At 43.1% G+C, this 18,019-nt stretch overlaps 1 protein-coding gene across 9 annotated transcripts in view; it reads right to left on the bottom strand.

The window, feature by feature from the left end:
- TFAP2B (transcription factor AP-2 beta) overlaps window positions 1-6,134 on the bottom strand; it is a 29,652-nt gene extending 23,518 nt beyond the window's left edge. Inside the window, exons 1-3 of one of the 9 annotated variants that reach the window (XM_082732184.1) lie at window positions 5,881-6,134; window positions 2,686-2,712; window positions 967-1,425 (exon numbers count right to left, since the gene is read on the bottom strand). In XM_082732184.1, the coding sequence (XP_082588310.1) occupies window positions 967-1,425; window positions 2,686-2,712; window positions 5,881-5,961 (567 nt within the window). In that variant the 5' untranslated portion in view covers window positions 5,962-6,134. Of the gene's footprint in view, window positions 1-966; window positions 1,426-2,685; window positions 2,713-2,910; window positions 3,033-4,141; window positions 4,227-4,936; window positions 5,028-5,880 lie in introns of those variants that run through there. The other 8 variants (XM_082732187.1, XM_082732185.1, XM_082732191.1 and 5 more) reach the window with 8 other exon arrangements.
- Window positions 6,135-18,019: the final 11,885 nt, after the last annotated feature.

Genomic DNA, 18,019 nt, shown 5'->3' with positions numbered 1-18,019 from the left:
TTTCTTTGATGTTTCTTTGTTTAGTTTAACCAAGTATTCTCAACCAAATCAAGCTCCATTGTGTAGGTTGCAGATGGGTTAGGGAGTGGGTGGGGGGAGTGTTTTGAGCCTTTTGTTTTAAGAAACAAACACGTGATGCCTCTTTAACTGGGATAGTGGCTTTGGGGAGAGGAGAGTATTAACAGAGGGGGAGGACTGGGGAGGGATGTGAAGAATATTGCTCCACAGTCATTTAATGGCTCAAAAGGTGAAAACAATCTCCAAAATGGTATGTGCCCTCTTGGACTCCCAAGCAGAATTATGGCTTTCTGGGTCTCTCCCCACAATTATTCCATTTCTCAGGAGATGACTCTGGAACTCAGTTATCTTGAAAAAGGGCTCAGCAGCTTATGAGACATTCAAAATAGGACCGAGTTTGGACAATCATAGCACATGTTTTTCTTCCCATGTGCTTTGTCATGCTTAACATCCAGCAGGAACCTCTGGAGCCGGAGAGGACCCTGTGCCTCTCTGCTTAAGCTCCAGACTCCAGGCAGCCCAGTCTGTCACCTGCCTTGTCAGGAGGCCAGGCCCCTAAGGGACATGCATGGGGAGTTGGTTGGGAAGGGTACCCAGCTGGGTGGCACCAAGTACAAGGGAGTAGGAAGTAGCTAAGGCAAGACAAAAAACATCTAACCTTAACTCTAATGATGCTAAACTACCAACACACACACAAATATTCTTCTCCTTCCTGATTTCAAGTGGTTCCAGCTTTCATAATCGGACCTCCAGAAATCGCTGCTACAGGGCCATACCAGTACAACACAGAAACAGTTATATATATGGTGTCCAGCTATTCCTGTTCTAAAGAGGGAAGCTACCTCCCCCAGAAGATACGGAGCTGCCCCTCCCCCACCCCTCCCATCTCCCAGGGGCATTCGCTATTTATTTATTTATTGTCCTTTTCATTTGTTTGTTTGTGGTTACCTGGACGTCTTCCATTCCGGGGTGGCCGAGGCCGTGCAGCGAGAGGCTGTCACCCATGCCCGTGTCCAGGCCGTGGTGCGCCGAATGCAGCAGCACGTCTGGCCGGCGGACCGAGTGGTAGTCCCTCCGGGGGTCGAGGCCCGAGAGCTGGGGCAAAGCTGCCCGAGGCTGGGGCAGGAGAGAGCCGGCTTCCGAACCCACTTCTTGCCGCTGCCGTTGTCCCCAGGGATGCTGCTGGGGCTGGTGCAGTGGGTTCAGGGAGTAGGGGTCGTTGACGTGGGAGTAGGGATCCTGGCTCTGGTGGTAGGGAAGCGGTTGGTAGGGAGGCGGGAAGTAGGGCGGCTGGAAGTCTGACGACGGGGTGTGGGACAGCGGCGGGGCGCTGGAGTAAGGTCCTTGGGATACCGAGCCCAGCTGGGAGAGCCTGGAGCTGTGGCTCGGGACGCCATCGTGCCGGTCCTGGGAGCGGAGAGAAGAGAGAGAGAAACAGAGTGACAGAGAGAGACAGAAAGAAGGAGAGAGAAAGAGAGAGAGAGAGCGAGAGAGACAGAAAGAGAGAGAGAGAGAAAGAAAAAAAAAATACAAGCGACTAATGGAGAAGCCCGGCTTCCGTATATTCTTCCCAGGATAGGGAAAGCAAGAGTCTGAAACTTATACTCCCAAGTTGACTCAGAGGGCACATGATTTCAACAATTCCAAATGCCAGGCTTTGGGGGGAAAATGGGGAGAATCACCACCCACTTAACCAATATCTGAGCCTTGTGTTGGGAGTGTAAACGGGCAAAAGGAGTGAGGGTAAAGTAACTATGTATGGGGAGAGATTATAAATTCCTTGGTTAAAAATACAGTAGCCTTATACATAGCATTTCCTCTTCTGGGTATTTTAAACTATTTTTTTCTAACTCTTTCAGAGGTCCAAAGCATAACAAATGAAACTCCATACTTTTGCTGTGCTGCTCCTCCTGTTCAAAACCAACTTCTGCCCTCCCTGGCAACCCAGCCGGCTGACCAAAGAGCTCCGCACAGGAACCTGATAATTCCAGGAGCTCTGAGGAATCTGCCTGCTCTGAGTTCCCAGTCACCCCTCCCTCCCCACGAGGAATTAAATAATTTAAATAGTATTTGATTGGAATGACTCTCATTTGAAATCATATCCTGAACCCACGTTAAATTAAGTTGAATTGTGGTTCTGAGGAGTTGTTTCTAAGGTTGCCTTTCTGTATTTAATGCTATTAAACTCCAGGGTGTGAAAATGAAGGACTTGGGGTTGGGAGGGAAAAACAAGAAAAACCCAGACAACTTACTGTTGGGTCTCTCTGGAGTGGCAAACTAAGTGGAAGGAGAAGGGGGGGGGGGGAGGTGTGTGTGTGAGGAATGTGTAAGTTTCTCCCTCTCCTCTGTGGAAATGCCTTGGTAAAGTCCCTATGGTTCTTTTTGGAGAAACAGTCACCTAAATTTCCAAACTGCAATGGCAAATAAAAAGTTTTTCTCTGAGGCCTCCCCCCTTCCCAGCTGACTCATGGAGCTCAGACGGAGAACACACAATGCAGAGAGAAGCAGCTGCAGCCTCGTCCAATTATGGTGCTAAATTACCAAGCCAAAGGCGCTCAAAGGAAGACAGAGACAGAGAGAGTGAGACACACGCACAGAGACAGAGAGACAGAGAGACAGAGAGAGGAGGGAGCATGCAATTCTGGTACAACGTGAATCCAAACTCACCATGGATGAATAGGTGTGGACTAACATCTGGAAAAAAAAGCCTGGTTACTGCTCAAAATCAAACAATGATTAAAAAAAAAAAAATCAAGGAGTCCAGCAGAGAAACGAGCTGGACACAGGAGCCGAGCTTGAGGGGTTTCCAGGACAAGCCATCCAAAAAAAAAAAAAAAAAAAAAAAAATCCTCCCCCCACCCCCAAACAAGATTGGCGATGCCTGTCACACACAGACAGAACTGTTCATCGGTCTCTTGCTGTCTTTTTGGCCTCTTTTCTTCTGCCGCTTTTCGGGGGCTCCAGATGCAGTCCTCTTCCACCCGAAGCTGGGCTCAGACTGCTCGGGCGCCCCTTCCTCCCTCCGCTTGCCTACACCGCCTCATAATAATTGATATTCATGACTATTAATATTACACGAGTACTTTAAAGGGAGAATGGAGGACAAATGGAGCGTGAAGCAGCAGCGAGCGCAGAGCTCCCCTACTATTGTAAATGACGTTCATTCAGTGGAGAATTACTAGATGTAATCAGACGAGGGGGCTGGCAAAGGCAGACTGGGGAAAAAGTTTAGCAGGAAAGAGGCAGAACTTCAATTAACTGAGCCGGCGACACGCGTAAAGCAGCCCCTGCTCCTTTGGACAAGGCAGTGAGGGAGAGCATCGCTGGGGGCTTCTACAGAACGTAGGTGTCCCTGTTCCTGGAGAGGGACTTTCCTAATGGGAAGAACTGATCGCCCTAGGTGCTTTGTGTGCAGATTAAAAAACAAAATAAAAAGGCGTTGCCTCATCATTTGGAGGGGAGAGGAAAGTAAACCGGTGGGCCTGGTTGTTTACAGTGACGTTTAAAGACTTGTAATGAATACTGGAGATTATGCTTACTTTCTAAAGGACCAGGGGCGAGATGGGGGCTTTTCATCCCTTGTGTAGACTTTCCCTCCTTATACTGCTCCTAGGACCCGTGATTTTTACCTCAGTTTAAAATATATGCAATCAATCTTCAAGTACACTAAACTTATCCTTTCCAGGCAAAGCCAGGGGCAACAGAAAACCTTTTTGGATGTTTCAGGAACCCGTTCAACTGGCCTGACTGCCATTTCTGTTAAAGTTCAACCTTCCTCCCGACTTAAAAAGGTTCCTTCCACAGGGTTGCGGGTTCTCCTATATTATTGAGCAGAAAATTTAGGCAAATAGGGATACCTGCGATATTCTCTCTCTTCTCCCTCCCCCTCCTCTGTCTTCTCTCCTTCTCTTCCCCCCTCCCTCCCATTTTATCCTCCTGTCTCTACCCCTCTTCTACTCCACCCCTCCCTCTTCCTCTCTTCCTCTGTCAGTCCTTTCTGCTCTCCCTCCCGCCTTCCCCATTTAGCCATTTACTTTTTCATCAACTAAGAACAAGTTTCATCCTGCTCACTTTTGGGAACCCACTGAAATCCCTGTATGCATATTCCGAGCTATTTACACACCGTGCCCCCGTCTCCGCCCGTCTCCTGCCCACTTCGGGCGCTCACATTCTTTAGGGTAGTTCTAGCGACTTCGACTTGACCATTATCCCGCCTGTTAGAGAAAGAAAAGGAGGCCGAACCGAAACAAGCCCCACCAGGCGGAGGCGCGGCTCTTCGTTACAGTCAATACCCAGCCACAAAAGAGGAAAGGAAAACCCTAATCATCGTGCCGCAGAAAGACGAGTCTCCTCAATCTCCCTTTCTGTCTCCGTATCTCTGTCACTCACACACACACACACACACATGCACACACGCACACACGCACACACACTTAGGAGCTGGCCGAGCTGGGGGCGGCGGGCTGCCTGCGGGGCGCGGCGGCCAGGCGGCGGCGGGCCTCGGAGCCCGGGTCCGCCGGCTGAGACCCGGCCGGCGGCGTCAGTCGGAGCTTCCCGGCCGCTGCGGTGCGCGGCCCATTATCCGCCAGGCGGCTCCCCGCCGGGCTTTCCGGAGTGGTCCCGGCGCGGAGGGGTCGCATTTTCTCCCCCACCCCACTGGTTTGGGGGCGCCTCTGTGCGTCCCGCCGCGGCCGCTGGGGACGGCCGACCGAGCGCTCCTGGCCCTCCCAGCCCGGGACTTTGCTTTCCCGTCCTCCCTCCTCGCTCCAACTTTTCCGCTTGACGGTCTCCGTCGCCCGGCTCTCCAGCTTCGACCTCCCCCCGCCTGGACTCGGCGGCGCCCGTCCTGGAAGCTTTTCTGTCTGTCCTGCCTCCCTCGACGTCTCCTCCAGCCTTCGCTTCCCTCTTGCCCTGGCACCTAAGTCCGGGTCTGCGAGGCCATTCCGCTCCGAGCGAAGTTCCGCGGGCCTCCGCCGACGTGCCCTCCCCGTCCCGCCGCGTGCCCCGCCCGGACGCCCGCCTCGCCCGCGAGCCCCGGAGCTGCCCCGCCGCCGCAGCGGTCGGCGCCCCGGACCGAGAAGGGCAGAGGCGGGCGCGGCCACGGCCCCGCCGGGCGGCACGCGCCCACCCAGCGGCGGGCAACCTCCCCAGCCCGAGGAGAGTTGCGCAAACCCAGCGCCGGAGAGCCGGGCGCGCTGAACAAGGGCAGAGCATTGAGTTAAAAATGCCCAGACGCTGGGTGGTTGGACGCACTGGCCCTCAAGAAAGCAAAACACAAGAAAAAATAAAAATAGAAATAAAAGATCTGTTAGGGCTCCTTGGCTTGGGCTTTGTCTGCACCCGTCTAGCCGTCTATCTACCTCCCTCTTTCTAATTTTCCGTCCTCTACTTGGATCCGTTGGTTATTGGTTTCAGAAATATTATTGAAAATAAAAATTAAAAGCCCGAGTCTGTTACGAATGAGGCTTGAAAATCTAATGCTCTCCCACACTCAAAACGACGAGAGCCTCTGCCTTTATCAGTCCCTATTTCCTCTGCCCACATTCAGTAGCACCGCATTCCCCATCGGAACCTTAAAGTGGGGGTGGGAGGGCGAGGAAGAGAGAAAGAAAAATAAAAGAAAAAGAGAGAGCGCGCGAGAGAAATCTCCTCTAACTTCAAGTAGCCAGATTTCAACCTTAAAGTTCTTTTTCCGAATAGCGAAGTCTCCCTTCTGCCCCTTTTCTAAAAGTTAGAGAAAGCTGAGAAAACCGGCCGGAAATCTACGACTAAACGCCGAAAAATATATATCAGTTGGGGTGTCAAGAAGCTCAAATTCTCTATCTGCAAAGCTCTAAGATGCATCCGGGGGTGTCGGCTCACCTCATAGATATCTTCGTACTTGACATTCTCCACGAGCTTCCAGAGCATGATGGCAGCCTGGTCTCTAGGAGGTGAGTGCATTCATGTGAGGAGCAGATGTCTGGCTTCTCAGGACTCCGCTGTCTGTAATGATCCATCTATAATTGGAAATGGGGGATACACACCAAATCCGACGCTCCTCTCCCATCGCAACTTATATCTGTTGTCTCAAACAATAGGCTGGAGAAGTAAGCCTCAGCAGAGAGAAAAACATTATTACACACACAGGAGTTAGATGCAACCCACAGACATATATATTATAAAAATCATAAACACGTATTTACACCCAGACACCCACATTGAGTTATATAAGCACCCCTGGGTCACGCAGAGTCTACAAGCTCCGAACATGCATTTAAAGGAGAGATAGTCGTTCATTGTGATTAATATAAATATACAGATTTAAAAACCTCTAGATGGAAAATGATGAATCATTGTAGCCACTGACTGAAGTCTTTACAATTCATAATGAGAAACCAGGGGCCACGAGTCCCCCATTTTCTATGTAGATTTTAAAAGCGGGGCCATTTCTGAGATTTTTATATACAAAAGCTCCTATTCATGTGTGTTCAGCAGGAGGGTATTTTGGAAGCTGGATTTGGGGATTTTTTAGGGCAATCTCTCTGTATTGATGTCTACAAACTTTTTTTTTTTTTTTTAAGCTGTACCTCTGTCAGTCTAGAACAACAACAACAAAAGCCAGCTCATGATGGTGACCATGTCTAATATTTTTTGGCCATTTTGCCCTACACATTTGGAAACTTAAATACTGTATGAACACCTCAGTCTGTCTTGTTTGTCGTTTCAAGGGTTGTTTGTGTGCATTTTCAACGAATTCCTTGTGCCTTGGCTAAAGTCTCCATATTATGATGTGGGTTTTTTTTTTCAGATGTTGGGAGCAACACATGCACACATTCACACACTGTTAATTCCAAGCCTTCTTTGCAGAGGCATAGGACATTGTATTTGCACAGTTGCCTATAACTTTTAAGTGGTTTTAATCATGGACAGTCAAGAAATGTTCACCTGAAGCCGTAGAAGATTTAAGCAGAATGTTCTTCAAAGAGGTAGTGAAGATATTTACTATGTACAAATTTTGGTTTTGTTTAGAATGTATTTTTCCCCCCTTAGGTGAATTGTGTATTTTTTTTTTTTTTTCAAAAAGGAACAGATAAACAACAATAACAAAGTTAACCAAACCTTGCAAATGGGTGCCCTTTAAAGGACAAGGTTTCCGAATTTCATCAGGAAGGGAATACTCACTTCATTCCTCTTTTTCCCACCCCCTCTATTTTTCTACTCCCTTTCAGGGTACGGAAGGATTCCCACAGCCAGAAGGGAAATCCAGCGGAGGATCTCTGCCCGTGGGGCAGAAAATAAATGACAGGAGGGAATGAGGAGGGATGGGACAATTTGAGGTGGAAGTTATTAAACCTGATAAGAGTGAATCTGCAAAGGGCGATTGTCTGTAAATCTCACGACTGCTGAGCGCTGCCTCGTGCGCGCAAGGACAGACGCTCTCCAGGACAGGGCTCCGGACAACCGCGGTGGACTCGATAAAAACCAAGGAGAAGATTCATATAATGCAGAACTGCAGAATTCTGCAGGCTTTTTATTTGATTTCTTAACGATAAGAACACCAAAAAATGTGCTTCAGAATGAACTTCAGGAATAAACCCTATTTTTTCTTCATTTCCAGTTGTAATTTTCATGGTACGACTCTCCTTTTCTCCCTCCCTCCTACCCTGCCTCTCTCCCTCCTTTCTTTCTTCGTTCCATCCTGTTATCCTTCCTTCTTCTTTTCCCCTACTTTAAATATTAACACCCTAAATCATACAAAATCTATAGAGATTTCCCACTGGGAGCGTGAGCAAAGATTTCTTCTTTGCCCCCAGAGCTGGTTTGGACATGGGAAAGCATTCTATCTAATTTCATTGTGTGGTGGGACTTGGAACGGGTTTTACCATTCTTTCCCACCTTTTCCAGAATTAAAATCAGTCCCAGATCAATATTTTGCAAGACAGTTATTACAGACTTGGAAATTCAGATGCTTTGGACACAAATTTATTAATGAGAATAATTGTCTTTTTCCTTTCAAGTCAATAACTCCATTATCTTTTTAAATCTAAAGATCATTCCAACCTAAATAAAAAGCATTTGAAAAAATTTTAAATTTTTTCCTCTAAAATCCTTTCAATCTTTCTGGTATGTCATTGATTAGTTTAAAATAAACAAACTCTAGAGCTTAAAACAAGAAAAAAAACCATGAAGATACTTTTATCTGTAAAGCTATTTAAATTATATCACTAGCATAACTATTTTATAGTCTTGTACATGTATAATTTCAAATTTTGTATATGTAATTTTACTTTTTGCTAATAGTAGGTATTTTTTAAGATTAGAAACATCTTGAAATGTTTGGTTAAAATTTATATACATTCTTTAGGAAAACTGAAAAAAAAAAAGAAAACTCCAAATCTAGTTTTATTAAGAACAAAGTATACATTTAAAAATATACACACATATATAAAGAGATATGCAAAGAAATACACAAGAATAATTAAAACCCGCGTCAATTTTTCCACATGGGCATTATTCAAAAAAAATCCTAGAAATTGCAAGAGAAATCTTCGTTGGGAGGCCGACGCTCAGTCATCGAACGGGCAACAGCGCCCTCTGTCGGGATTTTAAACAAGCAAATCCTGCAGGACCGCTGATTTCTTTTTCTAGCTGTCCAGTTCCATTCTTGAAAACCTGTTTTCGTTAAAAGCGTTTTAAAAGTTCAGTTCTTATTACATGTACTAATTTTTAAACGATTGTTTCAAGATCTAAAATGTTCATACGTCTCAAAAAATGTACACTTAAAAACTCAATCTCTACTGAGAAAATTTTCCTCCCTTGAGCCTGCTTTGCTTTGCTCTTCACTTTCTGCTGCATTTCGCTTTAACCTCCAATCACACGATGTGGGAAAAGAACTCCAGGAGGACTTAATATATGCCAAACAAAGCAAACGTAAAGGCGAAACAAATTCTGGTTAGAAAAGGAGGATAAACGGGTAAAATATGCATTTTCATCATTTCACTTTTCCATTCATCCTGCCTTATGCCTGTATTTCTTTTTCAGGGCACGCACACAATCGTCTAGGTTAAAAGCTTACTGGAGACATTCGAGATAGTTATATCATTATTTTCCCTTTTCACTTATATTTATTTCCATTTATAAGAACGGAAAGGAGAGTTAATAATGCCCTCGTTTTCTCAGTCTCAGATGGAGGGAGTATTTTCTGATAAATGTAGGCGACAGCACCCAGGATAGAGCCCTCTGCTGGTGGTTTTCGGAGTAGGATTATAACTTTTCATTTAAAAATGTTACTGAAAAATGCCATTATATATTTTTAAAAGATTTTATTTATTTATTTGACAGAGAGACACAGTGAAAGAGGGAACACAAGCAGGGGGAGTGGGAGAGGGAGAAGCAGGCTTCCCGCTGAGCCCAAGGTGGGGCTCAATCTCAGGACCCCGGGATCATGACCTGAACTGAAGGCCGACACTTAATGACTGAGACACCCAGGCATCTCTGAAAAATACCATTATATTAAATCAAGATCAACTGCTAGCACTGTCACATCTCCTTTTTTCTAAGAATCTAATTACGAATTAACTAATTTTCTCAGACTTCCTTCCTTCCGCTCTTGGCACCTATCATTTCAGGTCATAAACTAGCTCCCTTTGCGACTGCCTGATGGACTACCTTTTCTTTAAGACATTACGTGAGGCGCCTAGGTTTCCTTTTTATTTTTATTTTTATCATCCACAAACACAGGAATTATAAAATGGAAAAAGCCAAGACTTAGAATTAGGATTATTGTGCCAAGTCAAGACCTTGATCTTCCTCAGTCTGGGTGCAGGAGCTCGAATAAGCTCCTGCTTGGAAAGTGAGATGGAAATTCCAGTTTAGGTCTTCCAGGTACTGAGCACTTTCTTCACAGCACCATGATGCTGTCTTCCTTCGTTCCTCCCTTCCTTCTGAAATTAAGATGATAGCATTTTTGGATTGAGTTTTTCCAGAGTTGTTTTTGTTCTGGATTTATAAACAGGCAAAGGAGAAGGCAAAGGGTGCACTGACTTACTCTGACATGTGCAGATTCCACTCCTACCTTTCACCCGTCAGAACTATAAATTCTCTACCAAGTTGATTAATAAGACATGACAGTTGCCCTTTTTATTGGTGACAGCCTGACTCTTCTTTTCTAACATGGTTCTATCTTGAAGCTTTCTCATAATCACATTTTTAAAAGAATCTTGATCAGATATATATATATATATATAAAGATTTTATCCATTTATTTGGTAGAGAGAGAACACAAACAAGAGGACCAGCAGGCAGAGAGAGAAGGAGAAGTTGACTCCCCATTGAGCAGGGAGCCAGCCATGGGGCTCGATCCCACCTCAACCAATGGCAGATACTTAACTGACTTAGCTACCCAGGAGCCCCCTGATGATATACTTTTAACAATGACTTGGAAAAATTACTGTCAAATGTGTAAAAACACAATTCAAGTACCTATCCTTGGCTATAGAAGACCTTGCTACTACATAGGTTTCAGTGGTCTGGGTCTGAGGAAACAAAATAGGAGGAGCTAATTACACAGGAGTGTTTACAAAAACTAAACAAAGATAAAATGATCTCTTTGTGACTATACAGAGTGACTATTGATTCTTTGTGATTATATAGAGTGAGACAAACACTGGAAAGAAAATAGCATTTATTATTTTGACCGCAATCTTCAAACAGTTGGGCACTTGTGAACTTGTAAAGTGATATTCAGTTGAAATCACTTGTAAGAATGAAAATCGCTGTGCCTGTAGAAACTACTTTCTCTTGGACTTTTGAGGAGCAGTAGTAATTTTATTACATATTTTAGATGTTCTGATGTCCTTAGGCTTTTCTGTTTAATTGCAGGGGTATGAAGTTGCCCAGGGGACAATTTTCAAATTTCTATCTCCTGGAGATAAAGAGGTTAAGAAATGGAAGATGGGGGGTTGGAGTAAATGATGCAAACAGCCACAGCGCAGTTGTTCCCAACACCAAGGGATATTTCATACACAAAATGTGAGAGGTGCGCGCTTTCCCTGGCGTGACTAATGCGGGAAGACAGGTATTTCAATCATTGTGGACATTTTCCATATTATTGCTTTAAGAAGGAGCAATCTCAAAGGGTGAGAACACTAAACAATTTGGTTTCAAAATGCAAGCAATAGACCAATACATATCTGTGAGTAAAAATTTGCAAATAAAGACGTGGAAAGATGTAGAGCAGAAATATAACCTTTAAAGCATGAATAAACACATACAATGTATAACATCAGGGCTGAAATGTCTCTTAAGTACAAGGGACATTTGGGAGAAATTAACATTACCATGGAACTACTTGCTAAAATTCACATTTATGCATTTTGATAAAAACAGAAAGTGATATTCATTTTATGACTTTTTATTCCCTTAACAAAATATGTTTCTTCCACTTGTCAGGTATGTCACCATGCGCATGTCCTTTGACCTTTGCAGATCTCAATTTTCTTATCTATAAAATCAAGCAAATTTACTGGGTGATAGCCAATTTTCTTCCTTAGAAACGGACTTTGTGAGATTTATGAAAGCAGCAAATAGGAATTAAAAAAAAGTTTAAAATGAAAGTATTCCTTTTTGAACACATTACAGCAAAAGCTCAACTCTCTGGGACTCTCTAGGGAAGAGTTTAAGAGAATTGACTCTGATCTTTTGATAAATACTAATCTCACACACACACACATCCACATAGTTTTTAGGAGTATCATCTGAGAAGAAAGCAAAGGAAGAAAGGATAAGAATACAGCTCGAGGAAGAGGATGTAATCTTAACAGTACCTAATTGGCACTTTGAAGGAGGTCAAGTGTCTACGTCTAGAAGAATTATATCCTAATGTACTAAAAGAATTTGTGGTTGTGATCTTGAAATTATGGTCAACAACCTTTTGATAAAACATGCAAAAGGGAAGAAATGGCTAATAATAGAGGTTGGAAAACACTCCATTTTTCAGAAAGAGGGAAAAGCACAGGTAGGGACTCATGCTATTGTCTAGCCAGAAAAAATGATAGCTTAGGTTGTCAGAGTGGTTAGCCATGTACTCTGGAAGGGGAAGAGGAAACCCCTGGGAACCAACATAGATTCAGGAAGAACAGATTGTTCCATACATTCCCATTCCCTTTTGCTATAGGTTTAGTAGACTGTATAGCAGGAACATAATCTATCCGGAGCTCACAGAGATGTCAAGAATTTCTCATTGGCTCCCCCATCTGAGTTCAGTGATGCCATGGTATATAGAAGCGGCTTCTTTTTTGACTACAGACATGAGCTTTTGGAGTGGGACAGATGTGTATCAAGTTCAGATCTGCCGCTTACTCTCTGGATGGTAGGAAAATTACTTAACCTCCCTCAGCCTCCATTTCCTGATATGGAATATTTGAAATACATTTCCATGTGGGAGACTTACTAATTATATAAAACTTTCACAGAGCAATAATGATTGGATGAGGGTTGTGATGATGATTAAATGAGATAATACATATAAAATATGTATCTTGGCCTCCAGCTTAAGAAAACCACTTGGTATGTTCTATCTACTGTTACCATCATAGATTTATAGCTATTTGAATAATTCTCTCCTGAAGTGATTGATTGATTAATAAAAAACAATTTGAGGGCATTTTTTTGGATAGTTTCCATGGGAGGTTGTCTTTAGTCTTATTCTAATATATTTTTTTTAAAAGATTTTATTTATTTATTTGACAGAGGGAGAGAGATCACAAGTAGGCAGAGAGGCAGGCAGAGAGAGAGGGGGAAGGCAGGCTCCCTGCTGAGCAGAGAGCCCAATGTGGGGCTCGATCCCAGCACCCTGGGATCATGACCTGAGCCGAAGGCAGAGGCTTTAACCGACTGAACCACCCGGTGCCCCTTATTCTAATATTTTTTGAAAAATTGATGAATCAGAAGATAAAACAGGAGAAGAGTTTTGTATTGCTCAGGTATTAAACACTGGGGAGAACAGTCAATACACTGGATTATAGCATAAGGAATTAAAACATTTTAATGGGATGATACTCTGGAACAAATCCCCCAAACTATAATTTTAACAAACATAAAAGTAACAAAAATGTAAGGGTGAAGGGGAGAATCAGAGACTGACAGAGGAAGATAATAAAATACCTACAGTTGGGACACCTGGGTGGCTCAGTAGGTTAAGTGCCCAACTCTCGATCCCAATTCAGGTCATGATCTCAGGGTTGTGAAATTGAGCCCTACATCAGGCTCCAGGCTGGGTGCTGGGCAAGGAGACTTCTTGATATTCTCTCTCTTCCTGTTCCCTGCTCTTCCCCAACCTCAAAAACAAAACAAAAAACCACCTATAGTTTTCCACTGCTCAGGGTCTTTATTGGTATCTGAAACACAATAATCACATTGGCATTCTTTCCAACAGTGCACTGAGACTGGTAAGCACAGATAGTGAGTGACCTCTCAGGTGACGTTAGTCAAGGTCCTGTGTTCGGTTCTGGAGAATTTGCAAGCCCATAGTCCTATATAATGGCATTTTAGGCACCGTGTTCCACTCAAGTAGCCTGCTTTGAGATTGTCCTTGATAAACTGAATGGTTTCTAAAAGAAAGCAATTCGATTTTTTTTTTTTTTATAAATTATCAGGAGCCACATCAAAGGACAAAGAGTTGAGAAACCTGGGCTAGTCATCGTAGACCAGAGGAAATGTAAGGATGTGAACTCTGTCTTCCAATATCTGGGGCTGGTCTTGGGGAAGAAGGAATGGATGGAGGAAAAAAGTTGGTATTTGTTTTGTTCATTGCTCTATAGGCAGCGAAGTGGCTAGCCCCAAACGCATTTTAGGTGAAATAATTCTCTTCCTCTAAAGATGCAGAACAAAGATCAGTAGAGGGATGCTTCCCCATGAGCTTGATTTAACTCAGTGTAAGAAAAAAATCATTTTTCTAAAAATTGGATGTACCGGACAAAGCAGTTTTGATTGTGGTGAACTGCCAGTCCATCGAGGATTCGAACAGAGCCTGGATGACCTCTGTCAGGAATGTGGTAGCGCTAGGGAGGAGGTCTGCGGGTGTGAGCCTGGCCATGAGGTCCTTTACGAGGGATACCATATTGTGATTCTACCCCACATGCTCAGCTGGATGCTGCATTTTGAGTTTAGCAGATTAATAATTGTGAAGGACGGGCATTGAGAGGTATATGTGGAAGATCCCATTATTTCTGCATCTGTGTATTATCGGATTGGGGAATTGTGCACATTTACTGAACTCAGGTTTCCACATACTGCATATGTTATCTGATTTCTATTAGTAGAAATAACATCACAGTAATTATACTCAATAACCTTATTGGTCTGTCAGTCTCTGATTATTTTGCTTCTGTAATTATCACGCTCCCCCCATATTTAATAGAATTTCTGTGGGTGCTTTTATAGAACGGAAAAAAGGAGATTTATTTATTTGGAGTATGGATGAAAGGCGTTTTAGGCATTTGTTTGCCATCATTTTTGAGAAACAATTGTTTCATTCCGAAAAGAAATAAATCCTTTGGTAGAGGATTTATCCAATGATCACACTCCAAGCCAGACTCCCTTTGAGCAATTTTCCAAAATCTTTAAGCTATTATAAGTTTGCTTTTGTAAACAATGTACAGTAACTTTTATTTCTGGGTTCTTTTCTATAAGCAAATCTTTCTGCTCTCCGTATTATAGGAACACTGTGTCATCTTACCTCACAGAAAGGTATATTAAAAGAGTAAATAATTTAAAAAGCGACAATAAAAGCAAAAAAAAATCTTTAGGTGATTTAATAAGTGCACAACAAATAGAAAAGCAATCGTTTCCAAGACTTTCTTCAACTGCGGAAGAATGCGAAGATTCTCCATAAAACTCCCATGGTTACTTATAAAGAAATCATGAAGCATGTTCTTCTCCTGTTGTATTGTAAATATTTTTATTAACTCCAGAATTATGATCTAAACAAAGAGTAAAAAAAATATTTAAGACCTATTACTTTTATTTATTAGTTTTTATTTATTTATTTATACAATTTTTAAAAAAATATTTTTATTTATTTATTTGACAGACAGAGATCACAAGTAGGCAGAGAGGCAGGCAGCGAGAGAGGGGGGAAGCGGGCTCCCTGGCGAGCAGAGAGCCCGATGTGGGGCTGGATCCCAGGACCCTGAGATCATGACCTGAGCTGAAGGCAGAGGCCTTAACCCACTGAGCCATCCAGGTGCCCCTTTATTTATTTATTTGAGAGAAGAGAAAGAGAGCACGACGGGGAGGGGGAGATGGTCAGAAGGAAAGGGAGAAGCAGACTCCCCGTGGATTGATGAGCCCGATGTAGGGCTCCATCCCAGGACCCTGAGATCATGACCTGAGTGAAGGCAGATGCTTAACTGACTGGGCCGCCCAGGCCTGCCAAGAATGAGCAGTTTTTAGTCCTTTTTCTCTGACTTCCTTCAGAATTTTGGTCAATATGTGAAATACGCATTTTCATTGTGAAAACTACCTAAAAACTTCAGGGAATTGAAATGGGGACTTGCGTGAGGTCATATTTGTAGCTTCTGAAGCCATTTGATGACTTTCTGGGGCTCATCCTTTCAAAAAATATGTATCCAGGGCGTATATTCTTTGCCATGTATTAAGTACATATGAAGATAAATCGGAGAAGGAAATGGTTTGGAACGTTTTGCTGTCTTAGTAAAGAAAATGAAATATTATGGAGTGAGGAGCTTGTGATCTTTATTATGAAACTACATACATTTAGGGGTATTTTGTTTCTAAGTTTAAGTTTCTAAGTAACTTATAAATCTTTTTTGTTTTTTTTTTTTAAGATTTTGTTTATTTGATAGAGAGAGAGTACAAGCAGAGGGCATGGCAGGGAGAGGGAGAAGCAGTCTCCTGCAGAGCAGGAAGCCAGATGTGGGGCTGCATCCCAGGACCCCAGGATCATGACCCAAGCCGGAGGCAGACACTTAACCAACTGAGCCACCCAGGTGCCTCTCTCCCATTTCTTAATAGGAGAAACTTCTAAATTCTGCCAGTCCTGACTTTGTCCATACACCCCGAGTGTCCCCAGGTCTTGACTTATGAGTCACCAGTGGAAGCCACGTCTCTATCACTTCATAGCTTTTAGCCCTTGACCCTTGGGCAACAAAAGCATTGGATTATGTACCTATAAGGGGGCAAGTCTTGGTCTGGACACCAATGTAGCCTGTGGCTTTGGCTGGTCTTCCTTCTCTCCTTGGGTCTCAGCATCCAGGAATGAGATTGTGTGAGTGAGTGCTCTGGCCTGTTGAATGACAGCTCATGGAAACAGCCGGATGAGGCAGCAACTAGTCAGATACTTAGAGATGCTGAAAAGGATCTGTTTCAGGACTTACTTACAGACACCTTAGCTCTACCTGGCAGGCATTCTTCTGATGTTCACGAATCTGTAGTGCAAGCCTGACCATTGTTTATTCTTAACCTGGCATCTTGGGGCAAGGGCTCTCTCTCTCTCTCTTCTCTCTCTAAATCAGTGAGCTTGATGTTATTTTTTGCAAATACCTATCATTTCAGATCTAGTTACGAGGACAGTACCAGAAAATGAGAAACACAATTTTAGAGACTGTGATGATGATGCAAAATGGCCTTTTGCTCAAGTGACTCCAAAGAACAAAGTGACTTTGGCTACAGAGGCAAGAGGTCTAAGGCTTTCCTAATCCCATTAGATCTATCTGAAGGGTAGAAGTATACTAGCTCTAGCCTTTCAGAATCAGGGTGTTTCAAAACTTTCTCTCAACATAATTTGGTGAGTTGAATTATTGTTTCCAGCCAATGGTTATTTTTTTCTTCAAAAGAAGAAGGGAGCCATAGCTTTTGGAAGGATTATTATGAATAATAATAATAGTACCACCAGCTTACATTTGAGGATAAATGCAGCTTTTCCTCTGCGAATTGGTCACATTACAGACACTTCAATTAAATTAGCAATTTGTGGATTTAACTGGGTAGAAAGACTCAAAGCATAACCATCATTAACTTTGCCCTTAACATTTATTTTCTTTAGATTGATTGGCTTCTACAGATTTGACAACTGACAATAATAATGCTTCATTTTCTATTACGAGCTCTTCCACTCTTAAATTTCTACACTGTGATCAAAGCACAGCCTCCCTCTTTCTAGTAGCCTAGTATGACTCAATAATAACTACCACTGGTTGAAATCTCACTGTGTCCCATGCTTTAAGCTAAGCATACTAAGCACTTGAGCTAACTTTATTTATTCTTTGCAAGCCCTATGAAAAAGGCATTGTTTTTTTTTTTTTAATATTTTATTTATTTATTTGACAGAGATCACAAGTAAGTAGAGAGGCAGGCAAAGAGAGAGAGAGGAGGAAGCAGGCTCCCTGCTGAGCAGAGAGCCCAATGTGGGGCTCGATCCCAGGTCCCTGAGATCATGACCTGATCTTAAGGCAGAGGCTTTAACCCACTGAGCCACCCAGGCGCCCCGAAAAAGGCATTATTAATTGCAGTTTTCAGATGATGAAACCAAAGTCCAAAGAGGTTTAGCAACCTTCCCAGACTGTCATAAAATGGGTCAATTACAGAAGCAGGATTGAGCCCTACTTTGACTTCAGAACTATCCCTTTAGCCTGACTGCTAATCTATTGCTGTTCATTGAGGTTCAGAGTCAGATTTTCTCTGGCTTCCAAGGGCCAGTGGTGTGCATGATGACAAAACCAGGTCTTACATATTAGAGACAAAAAAAGAGAAAAGGAGAACAAGAAAATGAGGAGTACAAAGGAATCAAATGGAGGAAAGGAAAGAAAGATGAATGAAGAAAGAGAAAAAATGAACATAAAGGAAAGAAAATGGATACAGTGTGTGGTAGGCTGTTGGCTTTCTATCCAGGCAGTGAACCTAATGTGGGGGTAAACTTCACCCCCAGGAAACACTTGGAAACATCTAGAGACATTTTCTTCTTTTAAATATTTTATTTATTATTTATTTGAGAGAGAGA

The sequence above is a fragment of the Mustela nivalis genome, assembly GCF_964662115.1.
Source record: "Mustela nivalis genome assembly, chromosome: 5".
Classification (NCBI taxonomy): Eukaryota; Metazoa; Chordata; class Mammalia; order Carnivora; family Mustelidae; genus Mustela; species Mustela nivalis.
This window is presented reverse-complemented; position numbering and strand designations above follow the sequence as displayed.